General features: G+C 34.1%; 3 protein-coding genes across 5 annotated transcripts; 1 reads left to right on the top strand and 2 right to left on the bottom strand.

Moving 5' to 3' along the window:
- Positions 1-371: 371 nt before the first annotated feature.
- LOC101220068 (protein trichome birefringence-like 33) lies at positions 372-4,568 on the bottom strand. Its single transcript, XM_004148122.3, has 6 exons — positions 4,233-4,568; positions 3,532-3,760; positions 2,594-2,765; positions 2,298-2,497; positions 1,790-1,948; positions 372-942 (listed from the first exon to the last, which is right to left on the bottom strand). Exons 1-6 carry the CDS (start codon positions 4,417-4,419, stop codon positions 600-602), a joined length of 1,290 nt encoding a protein of 429 aa, XP_004148170.1. The 5' UTR covers positions 4,420-4,568; the 3' UTR covers positions 372-599.
- Positions 4,569-6,469: 1,901 nt separating this feature from the next.
- Positions 6,470-20,705, bottom strand: LOC101220308. Of its 3 annotated transcripts, none has more exons than XM_031885714.1 (11): positions 20,287-20,705; positions 17,658-17,700; positions 16,740-16,793; positions 16,387-16,450; positions 12,208-12,264; positions 11,771-11,877; positions 11,655-11,693; positions 10,216-10,304; positions 10,026-10,104; positions 7,168-7,215; positions 6,470-7,045 (listed from the first exon to the last, which is right to left on the bottom strand). In XM_031885714.1, the coding sequence occupies exons 1-11, from the start codon at positions 20,469-20,471 to the stop codon at positions 6,965-6,967; spliced, it is 846 nt and encodes a 281-aa protein (XP_031741574.1). In that variant the 5' UTR covers positions 20,472-20,705; the 3' UTR covers positions 6,470-6,964. The 3 variants fall into 3 exon arrangements, with proteins under 3 accessions (XP_031741574.1, XP_031741576.1, XP_031741575.1); XM_031885716.1 differs by having other exon boundaries at positions 17,644-17,700; positions 20,287-20,703; XM_031885715.1 differs by lacking the exon at positions 20,287-20,705 and adding an exon at positions 18,807-20,155.
- LOC105435468 lies at positions 8,142-9,117 on the top strand. The gene is made up of 2 exons (XM_011656710.2): positions 8,142-8,616; positions 8,707-9,117. The coding sequence occupies exons 1-2, from the start codon at positions 8,150-8,152 to the stop codon at positions 8,786-8,788; spliced, it is 549 nt and encodes a 182-aa protein (XP_011655012.1). The 5' UTR covers positions 8,142-8,149; the 3' UTR covers positions 8,789-9,117.
- Positions 20,706-23,019: the final 2,314 nt, after the last annotated feature.

Raw genomic sequence — 23,019 nt, 5'->3', positions numbered from 1 at the left:
AAACCTTCGATCATCCACCAATATACTAGACGAGGAAAGAAGAATTAGGGTGCTAAGTGTAAGTATTAGTGTAGGCACATGGGAGTCGGTTAGGATAGTTAGTTAGGATATATATGTTTTTATGTTTATATAAATAGATTTGAATTAGTGGAGGGAAGGGCATTTAAGTTTTGAGATTTGAATCTGAAATCTGTGCACCTTTGAGAGAAGGTAACAGAGAGATTGTAACTGAATTGAGATGTTTCTTTATTATTTTATTTTAATATTGTATTCAATTTCTTTCATTATCAATAAAAGCTCTATTGATAGAACACAATCTTAGTGTTCCATCATTTTCCTTTCCCACGAAAAAATGAAAGAAGAGAAAAAACTTATGTTCAATCCTTTGAATTTCATATAGATTTACTTTCTCCATCATGAATTGATATACTCAACACTGTGTCAACCCCAACTTTACAAAAAATCTCATAACGAATTCTAGATGAGAGTGTGAACTTTGGTAAAAATTTAATAGTATGTTTGAACTGACTTAAATGCTTTGTTTTAAAATACTTTTTTTAAGCGATTAGCAAGTCAATTCAAAAAGACCTTCATTAAAATTAATAAGGATAAAAAAGTTTAGTAAAAAGAAGCTCATTCCAAGTATCCTGAAGACCAGGCAGACACCAGTGGACACAATCTGCATAACTTACTGGGTTTGCCAGCTGCTCTGGCGTTAATGGCGACCATTGCTTCTTGTAGATGGACGTGTGGGCATCCCGACGATAGCTCGAGAGCTGTGTGATGTTTAGAAATGTGATCGGAAACTTCGACTTTTCGAAGACTTCTCCGATCACTTCCATGATGCTTTTTCTCGAATCAGAGCCCCAATAGTTTGGATCTTCAATTATAGTTGTTTGGTTGTAGCAGTTGCCACCCTCTTCACCTCCCCAATCAATGCTTCTGTAGAGAGTAAAAATAAGGGAATTGATCAGAGTTACCTTAATCAATGGCTATACCAAGATAAAATATTCAACATAACTTGTTCTATCACACTACAATGGTTACTCCCTCTTTAACAATGCATGTGTCGTAAAATATGGAAGTAACTCATGATCTATCTTGTAAAGATGATAAGGTAGAAATTCAACATCCTCTCGCTCAAGGTATTAGCTCTTTTGATTTATCGTTTTCTGGGTCAAATGTTCTTTTTTCTTTAACGAAATATTTGTTAATTTGAGTTATTTTATAGGCTCTAATACCATATTAGATAAACTTAGGTATCACCTCGTGACCAATTCACAATTGAAGAATTAATTTGAATATTTTATAAAGATCGTGTGAGGTATCTCTCTATCATTCTAATGTATATCTAATGAGAAGTGAAAGGAAAAAAATGATTGAAGGGGAGCAATTGCATCTCACTTAATTTGCTCCTTTTTAGGTTCAAACTTAATATTAAAAGATTTTAACACAAATCAATCTGCACAATGTTTTGCGCTCTCTAGCTATAATGTTTAAATTAACTAAAAGGTTATATACTTCAAAGTCACCGGTCAACTCATTTTTTTCTTGAGATCCCACATCCGAAGGAGAAAGATATCTCATCATCGTAAGATATATGAGTTATTGCTCCTCTTATTGTCAATTAATTTATTATGATACATACATGGAACCTCAAATTTTTCTAATAGTATCTAATGATGTAAAACGACACATCGATCCTATCATGCATGTTGTTCAAACATTTATGGGATATACAATTTTCATTTAAAAGGAGTGGAAAAGAGAAAAGAGATAGAGAACTTACTTTCCATGGGAAGGGGACATGCTAGTGAAGAAAACCCTAGTTTTTTTAGGGTTCATATTCTTCCTAACCCATCTCAGCATACTCTTCATTGCCATACGATAAGCATCCTCTGTTGATAGCTCTACTATGTCTTGTACTTCATCCTCAAAAGACCCTTCCCTATAAATTAATTAAATTCAAATAACACCATTTTCTTTTTCAAATTTGTAAATGTATAAAAGTATTAAGAGAAGAGAGACAATATCAACTATACAAATAGGTTAAATTACAAGTTTTAGTTATAAACTTTCAAATGTACGTGTGTACGCATATAAAAGGTTCGTAATTAAACTATTTTATAACTAGATGCGTATCTAAACTTTTAATCACGTGTCTATTAACATTCGTAGATTTTTAAAAAAATGTCTAATAAATATTTGAATTAATTGTATTGAACAGTTTTAAATTAAAATTTGAAAGTAAATAGAAACAACCCAAGAAGGACTAAACATAATATATAAAATCTTACAGGATTTTCATGTTCAAGCCAGTCATCCACCAAAGGTAAGTATTGAAAACCATAATATCAACCCCTTTCCAATGCCTTCCATGCTTATTAATGGACCCTCTTCTTACTATCCGATCAGAAATCCGATGGATCACCGCATTATCAGAGTTCGATTCCAAAAGAAATGGCGCCCAATAGAATTCAATCGTCGCATTATACTCCTATATAATATTAATTTTCAATATCATCAATCTACATTTAGCAAAAGTAAGTTTCTGCTAATTTTGAATTATAACAAACTACGAATAATTAAGTACCTTGGCGGTGAAGACAGTGAGGGAATCGAAGGTCTCCATGGACTTGGCGTCGTCGGGAATTAGAGAGTGAAGAAGACAAACCATTGAAACGAATTGCCCTCTATTTAGAGAATCTCCAACGAACATCATCCTCTTTCCCCTTAGGGCTTCTAGCATTAGGCTTGCGTTGAAACTTCCATTTTTTGAAAGGGAAAAAGAAAATTAAGTTCAATCAGAATTTGTATATGCAATTCGTTCACAAAGTTGATATTATTGATGCATATGTATGTATAAGTAGAAGGCAAAACTTGTATTTGGAAATCCAAATTTATATATATGTATATATGTTTTGCATGACATGTCAAAATAAACCACTTGCCTCAACTTGCTGCCTTTATGGTTAAACTTTCTAAATCAAAATTTAATTATTTTTATATATTATTAACAATCTTTATAAATTATTTAAATCCACGTATTTGTAAAAATAACCACAAATATTCTTCAACTTGGTTCTGCCACGTCACCCTGATGACTATGGGGCGGCCAATTTAAATGCTTCCATACGTCGTCGCTTTGTTTTTTTTTTATTTTTCTTTCTGCACTAAGTTATGGTCAATTTTACCAAATCGGTTGAGAACAACTTTTGGTAAAAACTTCTCTCTTGGGTTTTCAACAAACAAGTTACAAAGTTTTTTTTATTCCAAAATTTTAATTTTTTATATGCAATAACTAACACTACTACTCAATGAAAGTTTTACATAGATAACATTTAGAAAAGATACTTTTTAAACACAAACTTCAAATTTAACCTTTTAACTACTTTCTTCTAATCTTCACAACTTAACATATTTAAATGAAGTTAAAAGTGGATAAGCATTTTGTATTATCCAAGCTTATTGTCCAAACAAAAAAAAGAACATTAAATTATAAAGAAGAGAGAAAGAGAGAGAGAGAGAGACCTGGGAAGATCGCAGCCGTGGGGTTGCCACCGCCAGTACTGATAACTCCGGTCAGGCCGGCCATGTTCCTGACACGTCAGCTGGGGCTGTATGTAGGGACAATCTGACTCATCATATAGCGGCCGAGTCACCTCGTCCCTAACCCATTTCCCACTGTACACGTCACAACCCTCCTCCTCCTCCTCCTTCAATTTTCCTTTTGCAAATGCCAACTTCTCCCATTTCTTCTCTAACAACGCCCAAGACTCACAATTATATATATAGTTAATTAAATAATCAAATCAACTAAATTATATTCCTAATCCCCACTACATTAATTCAAAAATTTAGCTTTATTGTTTATTTTTCATCTAAAAAGGAAACTGTTATGATCTATTAATACTTTTACTCTAAGTTTTAAAAATATATCAACATGCATCACATGGAATCGAAATATTGAAAGTAAAAGAGATTGAAATTGGACAATTACACGTACAAAAGACTATATAGTGAAAAAATCTCAAAGTATATATATATCAAAATGGTAATTTAACAAAAGAATATTATATTACCTGCTGCTCCTCTGATATGATGTTAAATTTATGGTGATTTTGTCGTCTATTATTATTAGAACTAAACCTAAGAATATCTAAGTATATATCTACAAATCATATATATATATATATATATATATCTGAAATGGTAATGAGAATTGAACTCACCGGTGGCTGGCGAAGGGCGGTTGGGGTTGAGGTCGAGTTCAAGTTGTTGGCTGAAGATGCAGGCAAGGTCTTCGCTGTAGAGGACGGCGACGAAGAAGATGAAGGCCAAGAGAGTGAAGAGGTAAGGGGAGAAGCGAGGTTTTCTAAGGAGGGAGGAGGAGGAAGAGATAGGAGAAGGAGGCTTCATTTCAGGGAGAGGCAAAATTAGAAGTTTTAATGACAAAGACAAAAACCACCTTGCTATTAATAATATCTACCTATCAATTTTTGTTTTATGATTGCCACTTTGTATTCCCTAAATTAAATTAATGATTTTCCTCTTAAATTAATAGAGTATTAGAAATTTAGTTCAATTAATTTCAAATTGACTAAAAAGGGCTTGTTGGCAAATAGTTGAAAAGTTAACATCAAACACAGAGAGGACTCAAGGTTATATAGGATTGAAAATTAAATAATAATAATTTAATTTTTACTTATCAAGGTTATATAATGCCATTTACTTGGGTTCTTCTATAATCTCATTTCTATTCTTTTTTTAAGAACAAGTAGAGGGAAGGTTTGAGTGTTAGACATAAAAAGAAAAAGAGTAATTTTAGGATTAAGTTATAATAACGTTGGCATGAAAGTTTAAATCTTTTTATCGTATAATTAATGTAGCTATGTTGTTGTGACATTAGACATCATAATATAAGAAGATGTAGAGGGCAATAAAATGAAAGAAAAAGGTAAGATAGTGGAAGGATTGATGAAGAAGAGTAGTGGGTGAATGATAGCTTAGAAGAGAAATTGTATTTGTTGCTTTGCTTCTAAGGTAAGATATTAATTCTTTTTCCAAATTATTGGTTTAAAATTATAATCAATCTCTCTCTTTCTATAGTAAAATAAGTTTTAGGTGCAAAAAAATGATTGAGTATTTGGTAAAATTTCCAGCTCAAAGGTGGTTAGGTACTATCCTACCCTATTATATAAGTCATGGATAAAAATCAAATTGCAATTGGGACTACAAAAATAGTGAGCTTAACGTGCAAGCCATGTTATTGATTGATTCTCTTTTTCTTTTTCTTTTTTTTCTTTTCTTTTCTAATAAAAATAGGGATTGTTGTTTTAGATTATATTTGGGTAAATTTTCTATTTTACAATCATTATTTTTATTTTTATGAAAATGGATTCAAGTTGGCCTATGATTTGCTAAAATACTTGTTAGGTTTTTCCCATTGGCTAGTTTTAGTGGACTTAGTGCCCAACAAAAGAAATCAATCATGAAAAACCATTCATTTTTATACTTAAAATAGATATGTTAAAATTTTTGGTACAATTTCAAGTTTATGTATGTGTTTTTAGAGTTTCTTGATCGAAATGGACAAAACGAGCATGTTAATGGTTTAATATACAATATATTATTGATAATAGTCAATCAACATCGATATCTTGTTATATATCTCATTTCGTTATATTTGACCATTAGGTTTCAATTTTCACCTTAATTGAAGTATTTGGTTTCAATTTTTTTCCAACGTTGTAAGATTTTCTATTTTGTTGAAATTTCTAAACTAAAGGTGATCAATGTAAATAGGAAATAAAATAAAAAAATAAAATAAAATAAAAAAACAGGTTGGGTGAGGGTAAAATTGGAAAATAGAAAATGTTTTCAAGTGCAAAATTGGAATTGAAATAGAGATTTGAGTAAAATTTAGGATAAAAATAATTTTCAAACCATGAAATTGCATTATGAAAGACAAATAATTAGCATGTGATCACGTTGAATAGCATCACTATCTCTTGCTCAAATGGGTGGTTATGTCAATAAATATTACTACAAAAATATACTAATCCTAATCAAATTTAGAAAAGTTTCTAATTTTAAAAATCTTCATTTTAGGAAATTAATAATTAGCATTTCACACAAGCTACATACGAAAAAAAGAATAGGAAAAAAAACACATTGTACCAATGCCTTATCTTCTCCAACTCCCATTTGTTCCTTTTAAATAATAACAATAAGCAAAATTTTGTAAAAATGACTGAGTGATAGTTACAATTATATTCTAAAACTTTCTAAGGGTAAAATTGAGCTTTTAAACTTGTACAATTGTTAAAATTGAACCAACGAGCATGTAATAATTAGACTCATAATTGATAAAAATTAAACTCACAAAATTATACAAATGTTAGAAATTATACAATTAGGTAATTTTGAAGGTCCAATTTGAACCCTTGCATAAGTTTGGAAGCTTAACTTTTAAAATCGGAAGTCTGAGAGTATAATTAAAATTACTGGACGTAGTTGGAGGTAGTTTTTGCAATTTACCTTCATGATAAATTATTGAAAAAATTATAAAAAAAAATCACATATCAAGCAAGATCACTTTCTATCTATATCAGATCCTTATAACAGAACCTTATGTGCCTAATATTTCAGGAGACTATAGTCAAAAGAATGTAAAAACTGAAGCCTAATTCTCAGGTTTGACTGGATTGTAGAGCAAAAGGCTAGCCTACAGGCCCTATCTCTCCCTCTCTCCCTCTCTCCATCTCTCTCTCTCTCTATGGTTCTAATACACCAATGAACAAGATGAAAGCTCTAAAGTAGAGTTAATAAAGCAGCTTGATGCAATTTCAGGCTGAACTCCTCTGGCTGTATTGCCTACCAACCCATTAGAACTTGATCATAGTAAAATTGCAATGAAAACAAGGAGTCTCGCCAGCAATTTGAAGCAAAAATGTATGCAAAATCAGAAGTTGACTGGAGAATAAGAATCTCGATGACCTCGAGATGGTCCCTTAAATTTTCGGACCAGAGATGCAAATAAGCTCTGCAATGCGATATTCGGCCACAATCATATGAAAGAGATGTAGAGAAGTAGAGAAAAAATAGTAGTAATTAATTACTCGAAAGAGATACAGAGAAGTCGAAATACATAGAAGTAAACTATACCTGAATTTTATGAGGTAAGCTAAGCCAGAATTCTAGGTTGGGAATAACCTGGAAAAAGAAATGTTGAAAGCAAGGGATTCATTATGAAGGTAGTAGAGATATAAACTGAGTTGACACTAAAAATAAACCCAAGTAATTCTCCCTGGTTAGCGTCAAGAGAGAATGGTGATATGAAAAAGAACATCGTGAATGTTCTATTAAACATAAAACTTCTAGCATTAAAATATAATGAGAGAAGCATAAAAATCTATCAACTTGCAGAAGACGAGGCACTTTCTTTCAATTCATAACCTTAATATGATGGCTACAAGCATCTTTCTGATGAAATGGTACATGGAATTCCTTCTTTCGGAGGGAGATGCTTCTAGGTTGGGGAAACTTAAGAAAGAAATGTGCACCTCTTGTTCCAAATGAGTGCAGAGCTTTCCTCCCGTAGCCAGTAACATGTGGCACACTATTATGACTAGTATGGCATGATTTGGAACAACCAAATTGGTTTGCCACTAAGAACAGTAATGCAAGCTACAGCTGTACCAGGAAATTCGTAGAGCCAAGTGCTTTCACACGTTTGAGATGAGAAATGGCAACCTATTGAAATCTGTACAATCTATGGGCTACTAGATACGCTTTGAAAGAGTGCTTCCTAAGACTTTTCCAGCTTGCCAGCTCAAAATTAAATTAGTGTAGTAATTCTGATATAGATGACAGAAACCACCATTTATATTTTAAATTGGACTCGGGAGTCTTCCTAGGTGTAAACTCGCTACATTCTTTCGTGAGTACACTTTTTTTCCTAATTCAAGCTGAATGGAGGAATTTGTAACTCTGCCTTGACCTTGGGAACGAAGGGTGTACAACTTGGGCAGCAACTTAGTCAAGTGGGAGTGTTGCCAACCTCCCTTGATGGGGTATGGTAGTGGTCTCTCTCACTCGCTGTAATAACTCTTGCTGACCAACTGGATTTGGAAGTCTACTCAAGAAGATGGCTCTGTTTGGAGAAAGGTTTTCCAGAATTTATGGTGTCTCCTGCCAGATGACACCAGAGTTCAAGAAGAAAAAAGGAAACAAACCATCGGTTGATATAGCTAAGAATTTCTCCCTCTTTGCTCGTTGTTTCCGCGAAGATAGGTGGTTGGAGGAAAGATCCTTCTACTCTGCTTTTCCCTTATATTATTTATCTTCAATGCAGAAAGTATCACTGTCTAATGTTTTGGCTCAGCCAGTCCCCACTTGGAGTTCTGCTATTCTTTATTTGCAAGGGAGACGAAGGATATTATCACTATCCTTTCTTTGTTGCGGTGTTTCAGGGCTCTCCTGGGTGAGGAACTTTCTCTTGTGGTGCCCTAGTCCTTCTTCCTTTGTTTGGTCAACCTTTCTTCCCCCAATAAATTCAATTTTTGTTTCAATGTGGAGGATGGGAATTCTCAAGAAGGTTAAGTTTCTTGTTCGGTAAGTTCTTCATGGAAGGGTTAATGCCTTGGAAAGTGTGTCAAGGAAGGTGCCTAATTTGATAAGGTTGTGGTGTTGCATTCTTTGCAGGAGGGCTGCAGATGACCTTGATCGCAAGCTTTGGAGTTCTGATTTTGCTTATGCTGTGTGGACTAATTCTTTGACAAGTTAACCTTTTTATTGGCTAGACAGAGTGACTGCAGATTGATGATTAAAGAATTCCTTTTTCGTCCTTCCGTTGGGAAGAGAGGAACATTTTTGTGGCAAGCGAGGGTGAGTGCTATTTGGTGGAGACTTCAGAGTGAGAGGAACAATAGAACCTTTAGAGGGGAAGTATTGATCCAATTCAAAAAAATTACGTTTAGTAATTTCATGATCTGGACACAAATCACAACAATTTCTATTTTTTCTTGAATATTTTATTCAAGAGTTGAAGGATTAAATCCTTTCAAGAAATAAAGCTTTTGATCGGAATATTAATCAAACCAAAGGATTCATGGAGCATCATCCTTATTAATAATGGTTGGTCCTTTACTATGATCCATGTTTCCTTGTGAGCTTCAATTACAAAAAACTTTTTGTAATTGTTTGCTTGGTTTTATCTTGCTCATTGGACGTCTTTCCTTCAGATTGCCTCCATCATTTACGGGCTCCATCTTTGTATGCGCTTGTATTCATGCATTTTTTCTTAATGAAAACTTTGTTACTCGTCCAAAAATAATAAATCATAATAAAAGAAAAATTATTTGGTCGTCCTTGGCCTTTAGAAGTCTGAGTACTTATGATAGACTTCAAAGAAAGATTAGGAGGTGGTCCCTACACTCTCAGGTTGTAGAATGTGTTTGAATAGGTAGAAAATATAGAATCTGTCTCCCATTGTTCTTTTAGATTTGAAGCTTGAGAGATTCTTTTTTCATCTTCAAAGAAAGTGGAAAATTGGCTTATGGAAGGCCTCCATGCGTAAAACTTGGAAGAGGCAAGGTGGTTGGAAGTTGTGCCTTTAGATTCTTTTTGTGGAAAATTTGGAAGGTAATGAATGGTAGATCCTTCGAAGATAAGTCTTCTAATTTTTATTCTTTAGGTAGTATTGTACAGTGTCTTGAAGGATTTCTTTAGATACAAAATTCTTTTGTAACGTTTTTTAAGACAATTCTTTACGGAACTAAAGGTTGTTGATGATCATGACCGAAAGGCTGTCATTCTGTAGCTCTGTTTCAGGGGTCCCCTTAAATCCACCCTTAGGTTCTTTTTTTTTTAATATATTCTCTTGAAGTTTCTTGTTTCTTCTTTACAACCCCCCACCCCCCACCCCCCAACAACAACAAACTAGGGAACTTCTTATTTGTTTAATGGTAGCATATGGGAAAAATCACTGCAGCTATTTTGTTAAATAGAATAAGGATACGTACATCAACACCGCGAACTTTGAGAACGAAATATCGATAGACGATCCCAGCCAAAAGATATCCTCCGAAAAGGCATAAAATGCTGCAAAAACCAAAAAAAATAATTACTCCAACAAAGAACCATATATTAGCTGACTGCTCGACAATGTTGACAAATATAAGATAACTTTCAACATTAAAGGGAGTGGAATACATGATTGTAAAGGTCCCAAAGAAGCCCCAGCCTCTTCTATGAACATGTACAATCTTTGCACAACCAGAAGGGTGCCTCAAGGATGTAGCCTGTTACACCAAAGCTTAATCACAAGGAATACTGAAAACATGTTTTTTGATAAAAGTAACTAAAATCTAAAGGTAACAAAGAACATTTGGTATTTACATGATAACTACCATGTTTTAATTAACAGACATCTGAAAGTCCTTACAAGCTAATTCTCCCCAGGAGTAAAGATATTATGAATATGATCATAGACAGCTTTTCAAACAACTTCCAGTGCATTCCAAAGTTTAAGCAAAGACTAATGATACAAGCTTCAAATTCAGCTATAAAAGTTAAAACCTAATGATGAAATTATGCAAAGTTTTCAAGATAAAAACAGCAATAGCTGAAGTCATGTCATGATGGAGTACTGAAAATTGGATAGGAACAGTTATATCCTTATGATATATTTGAATTCTACAGAAAAGGGTATATATTAAAAAGAATTGAGCATGACAAAAAGGCATCCAAGATGAAACAGTTTTGGAAGGCAGAAATGGTGGACATGGAGAAAGCTAATATAACCAACTAACGTGCAGCTACTCATGCCAAACCTGTAAAGGGGCTTATAATAGAGAGAGCGCAACACCAGAGAGGCTTATAAAAAAACAACTTCAATTGTAAAGTTATCAGATTAGTCCAATTTTCAGTACTCCAACAAAAGGCTGTGTACTCGTATCCAAGTCATATTTCTTTATATTTAGGTGAATTACTTGACTTTTCTGAATTTTTTTTGTTTCCGAACACATCAATTGAATAATACTTTTATGGCACCTTTTGGTTCTTGGAAGTATTTATTATTCTCTCTCGTTTGTGTTTATCTTCTTAAATTCTTCACGTAGTTTTTTGCTCCTTTGGTTCTTGGGACTATTTATTATTCTCTCTTGTTTGTATTGATCCTTTCAAATTCTTCACGTACAAATTTTTTACTCCTTTGGTTCTTGGGGGTATTCATTATTCTCTCTTGTTTGTGTTTATCTTCTTAAATTCTTCACGTACAAGTTTTTGTATTACATAAGAAACAATCAAAAATTGACGGTCCAAATAAGACAAGACAGCAATAGTCTTGAAAATCATACAAAAAGTAACTAGATAATTATAAAATGAAAGTGAATAAACTAGATATAGATATTAACCCAAAATAAGAAAGAGAGAGAGAAACAATAGATCAAGATATTGTAAATTTCAATCTAGTTGTCGATCAATATCAGATCAAAAAAGTAGTGGGAAAAGGCCTTCTCGACAAAGACACAAGTATCTTGGTGATGCACACAAGAAAATATGTTTAATGATAGAACCTAAAAGAGTAATTATTTCAGAGGGAAAAAAGCAATTAAGAAGAGCTTTCATGTCTATAAAGTCAAGGCACTCACATAGTCACAAGGCCCTATCTTTTCCAAAATTTGTGGTCCCTGAAAAACAGAGATGGAATCAACAAATAATAATTTATTTTTTATTACATTCACAAATATTACGGCACAAAACACACCTGAATACCATCTGTCGTACAAATTACAGACACGGAAAGTGAGCACTTGACCTTAGTGTCAATGTTAGACATCTTAACGGCAACACCCCTGTCAGGATTTTTTATATCTGACAACATAAGATAAGACATTAATATACTCGTCATGACGTATGAACTGTGGCGATAACTTGGACTTCTGGTCGTGGAATTGAAATTATGCACATACATGGTACATGTAAGATAAGCATATCCAATATAACCAACAGACAATAGAAATGAAGAATGTGATGAGACTGAACTATTTATGTTACATGCTATTACATGGTCCAAATTAAAATGAGAATATTTATAAAAAAAGAAAGGAAGAAGAAACAAAATACATTATATTAAAAGAATTTAAAAACCATATTAAAAAGAAAAACTGACTGAATAGAAGTACGAAAGAACACATGACTTACCAATGATGCTAATGTTCGTGTTTTGCACAAGACCAATGGTTGTGCATACATCATAGCCTGCATTTATACCACAGATCTAGTATGAGGGCGGCTATGTAAATATTCTTCAAACACCAATAATATTATAAGATGCATGTAGTCCCATTTTTCTTTGCAAAAAAGTAAAATGCAAAAAGGTTATTGTTTCTGAACTTTCAACTCTTTTAAACAATAGCTAGAGTATTTTCCAACATGACCCAGAAAATCTCCTTCTGAAGTTTCTATTATACTTTGCATTAAAAAAAAGTACCCCAATTGGCATGTATAGTAGTTACTAGTTACAGACTAATTACAAAATAAAAATTATAATAATACTTAATATATCAAGAAGCTTTAATAATAATAGAACCTCAATCCTAAGAATGTCTCTTTATGGAACCCTGCAGTGGATAAAGTTCACGGTAGGCTGGCCTCTAGGAAAAAAGGCTTCTCCTCTAAAGTGGGTCGTCTAACTCTGATAAAAATCAGTTTTGATTGGCATTCTAGTTTATTTCTTCTCTTTCTTTAGAGCCCCAAATGAAGTTTGCAAGGATTTAGAGAGATTGATGTGTGATTCCTTTGGGAAGGGGTTGAGGATGGAAAAGGTAAGGGTTCTCATTTGATTAGATGAAAGGTTGTTGAGAGATCGGTGTCTTTTGGGGGACTAGAAATTGGGAACTTAAAGATTCATAACAAAACCCCCTTAGCCAAGTGGCTGTGGCGCTTCTCTGCAGAGCATTATTCTCTTTGGTGTAGGATTATTGTGAGTAAACATGGTCCCCATCCCTTTGAATGGTTGGATAAAGGGGTTAAAGGCACCTATCAAAAGCTTTAGAAAGACATTTCAGAAGAGCTCCCTAATTTTGTTCCTTGGGTTCGTTGTGTGGTGGGGGAGGGGAGGGGAGGGAGACGTACTTTTGGAAGGATCACTGGGTTGGGGAGAGTCCCCACTGTGGTACTTTTCCCCAATTGTATCATCTATCTTCACTTAAAAATCATTTTGTCTCCAAGTTTCTTGTGTGGTCTAAGAGGTCTTACTCATTTTCTTTTGGTTTCCATTGAGCCCTTACCGACAGGCGGCAAGGAGACGTCGAATGTGATGGCTCTACTTTCTATTCTGGCGAATCAGCCTTTCCGTATTGGGATAAGAGATGTGAGAGTTTGAAGCCCTAATCCTTTGGACGGGTTCTCTTGTAAGTCCTTTTTCTAGTGTTTGATTAACCTTTCCCCTTTGGATGAGTCAGTCTTTTCTTCGTTGTGGAGGATTAAGATCCCTAGAAAGGTACGATTCTTTACTTGGCAAGTTCTCCATAGTCGTATTAGCACGTTGGACAGGCTTACGAGGAAGATGTAGTTGTTGCTTTCTATTGTATCCTTTGTGTGAAGTTGGATAAAAACTTGGACATATTTTATGGCATTGTGAGTTGGTGAGAGCTGTTTGGAATGCTTTCTTCCTGTCATTTGGCATGAGTAGTGTTCTTCACTGAGTTGTTAGAGATATGATGAAGGAGTTCCCAATCCACCGTTTAGGGAAAGGCCATTTTCTTTGGAGTGCTAATGTTTGTGCTATTTTATGGGTGTTGTGGGGCAAAAGGAATAGGAGAGTGTTTAGGGGGGGTTGAGAGGGTGAGTGGAGACGGGTGGTCACATGTCCGTCTTCATGTCTTTCATTGGGTTTGATTTCGAAGGCTTTTTGTAATTACCCTTTGGACTTTATTTCTTTATTGTTGGAGTCCCTTCTTATAGTAGGACTCCTCTTTTTGTGGGCTTGTTTTTTTTGTGCACTCGTATATTCTTTCACTCTTAATCATTGAAAGTCATTTGTTATTATCAACAAAAAAAAAAAGAATAATAGAATCTCAAATTTGAGCAATGCCACGTTCGTCTCAGTTGAAGATCCTTCTATTGCTTTGAAACCAAACTAGGCAAAAAAGTAACCACAAGAGGTTCACCCAAAGTATAGCTTTCTGACTTCCAAACTTATAAACACAAAAAACTAGCATGTGGCCTAGTTTTTTTTTCTCTTTTTCTTTTTTGGTATTCATGATTGTTTGGATCATTGGTCAACTTGCACACTCCTCAATCTCAACTAACCTTATTGAACAACCTGCCTGACTCTATAAAATTTGATTATCGAGAAAACTCATATAATATTAAATCCTAGGTAGGTGACCAGTATGGATTAAAATTATGACATTTTACCCTTTTATTAGTGGCCTAGTCATGATAAATTTCCAAAACTCCAAATTTCCGCAAATTGCAACAATATAGTGCAAATGCTCATAACCTCGACCTTCCCACTTCACTCTACATCAATCTAATTTTTAATGTTTCTGACTTACATCCTTATATGCGATTCTTTTCAGCTTGGATGAGTTTTCTGGGTAGGGTGGAATGCTGATTTTAGATATTATATTAAATTTGTCCTTATCCACTAGCTTAAGTTTTTGAGTCAACTGGTGAATTAGAGCAGGTTACTTCAGGATGTCCTAGGTTCAAGCCCCCGCAATGTTATTTCCTCCCTATTTAATATTAATTTCCACTTGTTGGGTCTTTCTTAATTTTTCAAGCCCACAAGTGAGAGGAAATGTTAGCTAATATGTTAAATTTTCCCTTACCCACTGCCTTAAGTTTGTGGGTAAATTGGTGATTTTAAGAGTTGATGTAGTATTGAACACTTTGTTTTAGTTTTGAGCGTTTTATTTCTTGTCTTTAATTAAACCTTGTTACCGTGGTGTAAAGTTGTTTTAAGTTTAGCTTGGTCTACCCCTATAAATATAGGAGCCTATTGTTAATGTAAGTTTAGCTTGGTTTACACCAATTTTAGCAGTGCTTTTGGTCATGGTTGGTGAGTGTGAAGAGTTTGGGTGTTTGATTGTGTAATTACCTTTAGAGAGTCCAGCTCTCTCGAATAGCTGGATTATCCTTTCTCGTGTGTTTTCTTCTCTAGTTCTTAACCTGATATTGTAAAGGAAACTCTTTTTGTAATATCAAAACACTATCCATGCTGTTGCTCTGTTTTGGTGTGGTTTCTGTGAGTTATCTGTAGGGAAATTGTTAGATACCAAACAGCAGACTCCAGTAGTGATCATTATTGATTTTGGTGACCTTTCAACTTGATTACTGAACCTTCTACTATATTCATGGTTCAGTATGGTTGAACCATGTTAGGTACTTAAGAACCTTGGAGAACTACAATCCAAAAGCGAGCAATTGAGGTGAGAGAGCCAAGCCACTTAAATACCACATTGGTCATCTCATTCTAACTGTTCAGAAATTAGGGTTTATTCCTATTTTGTATTTTCCAAATTAGTAATTTCCTTTTATGTTTCTTGCCTTTATTGAGTTTGTTGGAGTCTATTTATTTTGTTATTCGTTGTATTTCAATGCAAGCCAATTATTCAATATTATAAGTTTATAACACAAAATTAACACTAACCACTTGAGTATCACCATTTCGTACAACCTTGGTTCCTAACAAACCCCCAAAATAACATGACATTAACCATGTTTTCACAAGTACTCCTTCAAAAGCATGATGCACCAACTGTCCAATCATGAGAATCCTAACAAACCCACTTATGTTGGCAAATTGTTCCACCAAATTTTTCATACCAAGTATGACAGACTAAAAACACTTTCTTATCTAGAAATTCACTCAATATCAGCCAACAGTTCATTTTTTTCTACAGTAACTTGTTATTGACATAGTCAAACTGATTTAAATTGAATCGTTAGTTTACAAATTAATTCAAATGAATGCGTTTATACATGTCCTTGTCATGGTCTTATCAAAAAATTTATTGAAAATGGCATGCCATGGATTCTTACAATGCCATGTATGTGTCATATGATTGTGAGGTAAAATTTTAAAAATATGACAAATCCTAGATTCCTACCATGCCATGTATGTGTTTTATGCATGTCTACGACTGTGCTACTTCAGTTGAGCAACTAAGAGGTTGCCCTAAACTCAATAAACCCTAGATTGCACATTTCTAGTCAACAAGAGCATGAGCAATTAAGGCACCTACTCGTTTGAGGTTAGAGGTTCAAATCTCTATCCATGTCTACTCTGATCACATTTATATTATAACAAATTAAATAGTGTGTGAAGCTCTGGAGTTAAATTTAAATTTAGCTAGATGCAAAAATATTTACCTTCTATCTTGTTTGCTACAAGTGCACCACAGCCCATACCACAGTGTGAAGGTCCCCCACAACCCTCCAATATGCAATAAGAAAAAATAATAAGCAGGAAACCAAATATTTGATATAAAATTATAACAACAAAACATTCAGGAAAAGCCAGTACTCCATTTTTGTAAGAAATAATGTCATCTTTTAATGAGAAACGCGTATATCATATATCAAAAAAGAATGAAATAATTTCAGCAATCTTTAACGTAATAATTTGCATTCCCAATCTTCTCCTACCCTCTCTTGTTTTTTTTCATTTTATTAAAGAAACAATTTCTTTAACAATGCCTAACAGGAACATGAGATGGACTTACCAAGCAATCAATGCACATAGGTGGATCGTGGTTGAAAATCATCCCGTCACATAGCTGCTCCATAAAAGCATAAAAGATATCATAAAGTTCAAAAAAAAAAACTAATCACAAAAACACATGGAAAATCATAGAATAGATTTCCAAAATCAGGCTAAAAATTATAAGAATATCGCTAGAGTTATTATACGTTGGGTGATTGAGTGTATCTTTCTCATATCAATTCATTATATATATATAATAGGTGCATATACAAGTTGCTAACGCACACAAAGAAACTGCAAATGTATAGATCAAAGGAAATGACATCTAGTCTTCTTAACACACTAAGAATATGCTGGACAAAGTAAAAGATAAAAAATGTTGGAAACAACCCAACAATTGATCCAAACCCTCATGGACCAAGCTCACATTCATCTGTCTTTATTCTTCCTACATAAATTTGTATCTTTCATCAGTTGTTTCCTGCCACAACAGATATTTTGTCCTCCTACGGTCCTACCTCAGGCTTTGTTACCTTATTTGTTAAATCTTCTCCCTCAAATCTAGGGTTGTAACATTGGGTCGAATATGAAAAGAATGAATGTGAATAATGTCTTTCATTGTAAAACAACCAGATAGAGCTAGAAAGAATTCTTCTTTAGTAACCACATAACTTTTGCAAAAACGTGAGCATGTATTGCAAATCTTTTGAAATATTTAATCTAAAGGAAGGATAAAACGTTATTAAAAAAAATGTGTCAATGATCCTTAATGAAAAACAATATTCGTTAGATCTTATTTATCTTGATTAAGCCCTTTCTTGTAGTTTGGCTCCTTTTAGTGGGATTTTTATTTTTGTACATCCGATTGTTCTTTTAATTACATTTCTCATTATAAAAAATAAATGAAAAAAAATATATGTAACCTGATGGAGCAAACCTGAAACCAGACAACAGTGTTATTTACTGCTACTCTGTAAAACCTGAAAAGAAATTAATGGAATTAAAAAGAAAAATGGAAAAGGAATGAAAAAGAGGAGGAAATAAAAAGCAGAACTTATAGTTAACTTCACAAAAATTAAACTTACAAGGAGAAACCAGTTCAAAAGGCAAGCACACCAATTACAATTATAAACCTCACTCTTCTTTTAACAATGGTCTAGCATCAATTTTGTGGCTCATTTTGAAAATTGTTCAAGCAGTCATTAGTTTGTGTTGGCTGTTTCCCAAACAAGTCTTTGGCTTAAGGTTCAGTTGATGTATATGTTTCATGCTCCCAATATTCAGAACTCGTTTGTATTTACACCTCTAATAATTCAACTTTCTATCAGAAAATTAACAAAAAACTAATGAAATATTAGGAAAGTAATTATATTAGGAAATTACTAGTACTAGTAGCATAATTGTAATGACTTGAAAGTAGGCAGAGGAATGGTTATACACAGAAGAAGTTAGAAAAAGTGGAGGTAAGGTAACGTATTGTTTTGGCCTTTTGGGGAATAAGTCGTAGTGGGTGGATTGTGAGGAGATCACCCTCTTGAAATTGCAATACTCCCAATATTCAGAACTCATTTCCATGGGCACGCTTATAATTCAAGTGTCTGTTAGAAAATTAATAGGAAAATAATGAAATATTAGAAAAGTAATTAACTTATTAGGATATTGCTAGTACTGGTAGCATAATTGTAATTACATTTTTTTAGATGTAAACAATTGTTTTCACTGAGAAAAAAAAAAAGAAGAATACAGAGGCGTCGGAAAAACAAATCCACAAGAAAAACCCTAGAGAAAGGGTTTCTAACAAAGTAAGATATTTCCTATGAAGTAATTACAAAAATCTTTGAAACCAAAGCTCAAAGAGAGACATGGAAGTTCACCAAGGACATCTCACAAGGTTCTAGGTTCCATATCCACAACTCTGAACACTCTATGACTCCTCTCCCCCAAAGCAAAGATCCGACAACAGGGCACACACCTCGCCAAACCACAAAAGAAAGCCTTTCTCTTTGAAAGGCGAATGGAGTAGAAACTCCTCAAACATCGAGCAAGCACAATATCTAATTCCTAAAAGAAGCAATTTCACACAAACCTTGCAAACTGACACTCTTGAAGAAGGTGATCCAGGTCTTCCCCTGCCTTCCAACAAAGGATGCAGCAAAAAGGACCCAGTAACAAAGGCATCTTTCGCGCAAGCCTATCCAGAGTATTGACGAGACCGAGTAGCACTTGCCAAGAGAACTTAACTTTCTTTGGAATCTTAACCCTTCATAAAATGTCAAAGACCGACTCACCAGAAGGAGAGCAATAAATCCTAAAGTATGACTTACAAGAGAAGCCCTCTAGAAGGGTTCAGACTCCAAACCCGAATATCTTGTCTCCCTTCTGAAAATTTAAAACCCTTAATCAAAGAAAGAAGAGGTCACGTCCTTCGCAAAGTTCCAACCAAACCAAAAATCAGACATGTGAAGGTTTTTAAAGGGAGACAAGTGATATAACCAAGAAAACGCAAAGGAAATGGATCTATCCCCCACTGAATGATCTTCCCAAAAGTTCATTTCCTTCCCTACCCCCACAACACTAAAAACAAGATGGGAAAAAGCGGGAAGCTGAAAAGAAATATCATTCCACAAATTTTGGTGTATGCCTTTAACCCCTCTCGCCACTCATTCAAAGGGATGGGGACCGTATTTACTCAAATGATCCTTGGCATAAGAATTCAGCCTCACCTCAAGGGCAAAACGCCAAAGCCATTGAGCCAAAACATATTTTCTTGTCACTTTCTTAGTGAATATACGCAGAATCTCAGAAATCGAGCACTCATTTTTCATCCAATTTTCCCTAGGCTTTTTCTTATTGGAGAGAGTCTTCTTCCTTGCCGTACAATTCACAGGATTTCCCACCAGATCCCAACTAACCAGATGATAACCACTCCCTTCCTCCCCTTCCCAAAGCACAATTGTACTTACTTGAGAGTTGGCAGATATGTGGTTATAAATACAGGAAGTTATGAAGTGTGGAGGTTAGGTATTATTTTGGAGAATAATTCCACAGAGGCTGGATTGTGAGAGAGATATCCTCTTGAAATTGAATACTACAGTAACCTTTGGAAAGGGTAATGGTTATATCTCCCACAGTCCACCTTCAAAATTATTGCTGCTACTATATTTTCCTATTAACACTGACAGTTCCCAGCTCAAAGCAATAACCAATAATTGTTTAAGCAGGAGTATGACCTAGTGCATAACCTTTCACACAATTCTAACCACATTGAGCATAATGAACAAGTGAACGACTATCTTCTCATCAGTCTCATAGGCCATAGCAAAACCAAATTGATGTTGATCAAATTCTAAACTGAGTTCCATGTAGATATTTAATAAGTCATCAACTCCTCCTAATAGAACAGTAGAAACTACACTAGAATTGCATACTTCACTTCCATTGCAAAGCAAACAAGATTAAGTGAGAAGCAATAAATTAGAAGCAACACCCAGATGAAGAAACTGATAAACTTTCACATATTGACTTCTAACCAATGAAGCAGAGCCCGTGGGGAAGAAAGACAGTACCCGTCTTCGCTGAGGACTCCATGAGGGAATTTGGAGGTAGGCGATGCCAGATTGAAGTTGTACATCTTGCCATTGTTAACTAAGCTATACTCGCAAATGGAGAAGGCGGAATTGAAGGGCAGAATTTGGTGTAGAATCACGAAGAAAAAGGTAACCCATTTCACAAAATGGATTCTACGCATCATTTTGTTCCCTCTAAAATCCCATGCCAGTTTTCTTGCGGACTAATTTCCTGGATTCGTTCTCTCCTTTGTTAATACTCAATAAATTAACAAAGGTTTCATGCAAGAGATTCCGGTACGGTTGATGCTCTATCCTTCGAATCAAATTTCACGATTCAAATCCGAGTGGTCGGAAGAGCCGTGACCTTCCTGGAGGAAACAGAAATTCATGGGGTTTGCACTTTTTATTTTTACCATTAATAAACAATGAAAAAGTATCTTTCTATTCCTTTTCTTTTCTTTTTTTGTGAAAAGTTTTAGTCATATGTATTTTTATCAAAGGTTTGTAAGTTTTGAAATGTGGTACACTTATGTGTTGATGCCAAAGATAATTGATACCAAGACGGGAGAGATTAAGAATCCATGTGGTGACTACACACACTCCCCGTTCAAGTTAATTTTCGATCTATGAGTTGTTTTATGCGTAATATCAAAAAATTAGAAAATGTGTACTACCTTACATTCTCGAGAGAATATGACACCAACGACTTGACATTGTCTACTTAGTATAACTTTACCCACTCCAATACCTAGTTTCATGAGCAATTGTCTCACTAGATAGAAAGCATCTCGTCCACAAATATCGAACAAAACCTTGCACAACTTTATTTATAAGAAGGGGGAAAAAATTATGAGAGAAAAATGCTTATGAAAAAGTTTTCGAATGCTACTTGAAGAAAATACATATTTATAAAATTATATGTGATGATTTGAATAGTCATTTCTCTTCTAGGTGAATCCAACAATAGATTCATTAATTGTATTTGAATGAGTAATTACAAGAAGCAAAGCAAGAAAAATTCAGAATATTTTCACACTACACCTTCAAAAGTTAACAAATTCTCATTGTTCACGCCAGATTTCTAAAGAAATTTGATTCGTGGAGTTGAACTTAAGTTGAAGTTGCATTTGCGTTGATTTGATGCAATGTGGTTCAATCTCTAGAATTTGATTCTCGCTCGTGACATGTATTTGGGTCATATTTAACACTGGGACTAAATTAAACTTATTTTTTTTGGCTTAATTGAAACTCCGTAAATAATATTTAATTGGACTAAAATAATTAACTTGATCCAACGATCCTAATGAAAACATGTGTCTGAGTAAATGATATGACAAATTGTGATTGGTCTCAAATTTTCTTATTCAACAAATGCCCCTTTTCGAGATTTATGCATGTATACGTGAATGAATCTCAAAAAAGATAAAATTGAAGTCAAAATAGGAGCTTTTTTTTTTTTTTTTTTTTGCTCAATTCAACATATCAAATTAATCAAACTAAGAATTTATTTCATACAAGACATACTACAACTTATTTTGAAAATATTCTTCAAATCCACTCTTTGATGATTATTTTTTTTTGTTAGATTACACAAAAAAAAAAAAATTCACCCTTACATCTTTGACCTAATACCAAAATCCTAGCCTTGAGTGATAAATATAAGTGTTCTTGAGTGAAATTGGTGAGAAGTGAGGTGAAGTCCTTTTATAACTAACTCAAAAATGTCTTGTAGATAGAAGTACGACAAGTATAAGATCCTAGTAGTGGTTATTCTTCAAGCCACTTAAGACACGATGGAAACTATGAGGGAAGATAAGCAAAAAAGGAGGACACGTCAACAAAAAGAATAATAAGTTTTACACCGACGAGGGAGTGATTGATTTAGTTGAACAAGAAATACAAGGTAGAGGAAGAGAAAACATGAAAGCCATAGAAAGAAACAATTTTATCCAACCTATAAGACACAAAATTTAATGAAGATAGATATAGTGGAGTTAAGTTCAAAGCTCCATTGTTTAGTGGAAATGCGGATGAAGAAGCATATTTGGTATGGGAAAGAAAGATAAAACATATATTTGATTGTACATTTAGTAAGAATAATAAGATGAGACTTGTCATTACCAAATTCACTAACCATGTTGAAAATTGGTATTAACATTTTAAATCCAAGAAGAGAAGGAAAGAGGATCCCATTAAAACATATGAAGAACTTAAAGATCCTACGAAAATGAGGTATGTTCCAAAACATTATAAAAGTGTTTGAAAACTAAATTGCAAAGCTTTTAATATGAAATTCCCAATAGCTTCAATTAGAATTGTTTTGTCATCGTTCATATAGATGAATCTTTCAACATCAATTAGCAGTTGGCTCCATAGGCAACCATGCATCGATATACTTATGTGAGTAGTAGCACCAGCATCTACCCATCCAATATCTGCAGATATAGAAACTAAATTAGCTTTAGAACAAACCAAAGTAAAGAAGTGTATCCTTCTTTAGTCACCATTTGATATACTTAGGACAATTATTTTTTAGATGACCTTTCTTTTTGCAAAAGAAACAATGGTTCTCGGTAGATTGTTTCTTATTCTGCTGAGATGTCCCTTCTACAACATTTGTAGGCTTCCTTTTCTTCTTACTATGAAAGTTGGTTGTCAAGTGAGCACCTTATGTCCTTTCTCTCTTAATCCTATCCTATCTTCTTTTTGCACACATCGTGAGATAGACTC

This window comes from Cucumis sativus, chromosome 5, assembly GCF_000004075.3.
Source record: "Cucumis sativus cultivar 9930 chromosome 5, Cucumber_9930_V3, whole genome shotgun sequence".
In the NCBI taxonomy this organism is placed as follows: Eukaryota; Viridiplantae; Streptophyta; class Magnoliopsida; order Cucurbitales; family Cucurbitaceae; genus Cucumis; species Cucumis sativus.
Note: the sequence above shows the minus strand (reverse complement) of the source record. Positions and strands in the feature narration are given on the sequence as shown.